Below are 2,021 nucleotides of genomic sequence, written 5' to 3'. Positions count from 1 at the left end.
TACCAATCTGAACTCTTAAGTCTCAGTTTCTTCATTTATAAAACAGAAGTATTGCCTATATGTTACAGGGTCATTGTGAAATTAAATAGAATTTAATGTCACCTATTAAACTCTTAATAACACATTAAAGAAATACCTGTTTTCAGGAATATTTGAAAGTGAAGTCTTATCACCATGTTCACTTCCGGTACTCTGAGGATCAGGAGTCTCTGGTGATGTAGTTTGTCTTAGAGGGCCCACCTCAGCCCTGCTCTCAGACACAGCTTTGCTGACAGAGTTAGGTGTTCTAAGCCTTTGAGAAAGACGTTCAGAAGAGATAGAAAGTCCTAGAAGATGGAGAAATCACTTCAATCCCAAAAAGTTCTTTCATTCACTTTTCACTGTAACTTGGAAGACAGTACAAATTCTTCTTATTCCCCTACCAACCACCCTTTTTCTACTGCAAAATAATGTTTGTTAAAGTCAAATACCCAGCACTTCTCAGTTAAAGATAGTATTGAACACACACGTTAGACTCTGCTACCTCTCTCAACATCCCACCACTATAAGCAGTAAGAGATAATCTTAAAAGGCAGAATGCTACAAAGACAAAGGAAATTAAAAAAGAGACAATAACCAGAAAATTTTGGAAGCTGTAATGTAGATAGGTGAGTGGAATCTTACTTGGTAAACTCAAGAAAAGAAATCCTAACCAACCAGTCAGGAAAGATGAGAGTCAACCCAATTTATACCACAGCACTCCTCAAAAGAATTAGCGGCCTCAAGTATCTCTGGAAGTGGAGATGAAAATGGAGCTAAAAATAAGAAGATTGGTTCAAAGTCACTTTAAAGAACTATTAGAACCCAGGTTTTTTTCCTCATTCTGCACAGCTGGGCAAATGTAATCTTCTCCTTTCCACCACCAAAATCAGAAAACTTAGAGGCTTATTTCCCAATAAAGGTGAAACAGAGGTGTCTGGTTTAGGTGATACCAGGTAAGACTGAGAGATGGGTACTATATGGAAAACAAGGGGATTAAGTGAGTATTTGCAAATAAACTGTGGAGACACTCAGATCCCCTCCGCCCCAACATGGCTCCTGAAAGACTAATAGCCAGAATTACACCCTCCAGGCAACAGATTGAAAGAATGATCTCTGGGGAATCTAGCCCATGAGAAAAGACAAACAGTAATATGCAGGTTCCCTGCCTAATGGTGCAGTTAAACCACCCCACAGTGAAGACCCTACCCATTGATGCATGCAGAGCCCTGCTCTTAATTATGAGCAGGCAAGGAAAGTCTTCAATGAGAGAGAGAGAAACCAAAACCAAACAGATGAAACTACCTTGGAACAAATAGTGATTATGCAGAGGGAAGAAAACATAAAAACGATCATTACTGTCCTCAGAAAGATAAGACTGTGCAGTTATGAAACAAGTACAGACAGTAATAAAATATTTGGAGGATGAGAAAGAGCTTTCGGGAATTAAAAACGTGATAGCCAACATGCAGTTGTGGCAAGCCGGAAAGTAGAAGAAAACAAGAATGAGGAAGAATAATAAAAATAGTCTATTTGCCAAGAGAAAAATGTGTTTCTGGAAGAAAAATCAGAACCAAGAAGAGTAAACCAAAGAAATAATTCAAGAAAAAAACCCTATGCCTTGCTTAGAGAAGGCTGTAAACAACTGAAGAGTCCAAGACTGTAAACAACTGAAGAGTCCAAGACTGTTAAGAATTACTAATCACTATGTTGTACACCTAAAACTAATATAATATTGTAAGTCAACTAAAATTGAAAAAAAAAAAAAGAATTAAAAGTAGTTGCCTGTAGGTAGTGACAAATGGGATGAGAAGAGCTTTTGCAGGGGACTTCTGCTTTGTAACAAGCCTCATATAAACTATGTGCTCTATAACTAAAACTCGGTTTAAAAAAGATCAATTTTTGCATTAACGTTAATCTCCCTAGTCACGAGTGCAGACTTGGGTCCATGAAAGAATAGGCAGAAAGATGAGCTCATAGCTGTGGAAACAGCTAGAATCCTT

At 37.9% G+C, this 2,021-nt stretch overlaps 1 protein-coding gene across 1 annotated transcript in view; it reads right to left on the bottom strand.

Annotated features, from left to right (window-relative positions):
• DLGAP5 (DLG associated protein 5) overlaps positions 1 to 2,021 on the bottom strand; it is a 57,431-nt gene that overhangs the window by 23,201 nt on the left and 32,209 nt on the right. The window contains exon 14 of the mRNA XM_023526798.1: positions 137 to 326. Coding sequence (XP_023382566.1) covers positions 137 to 326 — 190 coding nt within the window. The remainder of the gene's footprint in view (positions 1 to 136; positions 327 to 2,021) is intronic.

Source organism: Pteropus vampyrus, unplaced genomic scaffold, assembly GCF_000151845.1.
Source record: "Pteropus vampyrus isolate Shadow unplaced genomic scaffold, Pvam_2.0 Scaffold15, whole genome shotgun sequence".
In the NCBI taxonomy this organism is placed as follows: Eukaryota; Metazoa; Chordata; class Mammalia; order Chiroptera; family Pteropodidae; genus Pteropus; species Pteropus vampyrus.
This window is presented reverse-complemented; position numbering and strand designations above follow the sequence as displayed.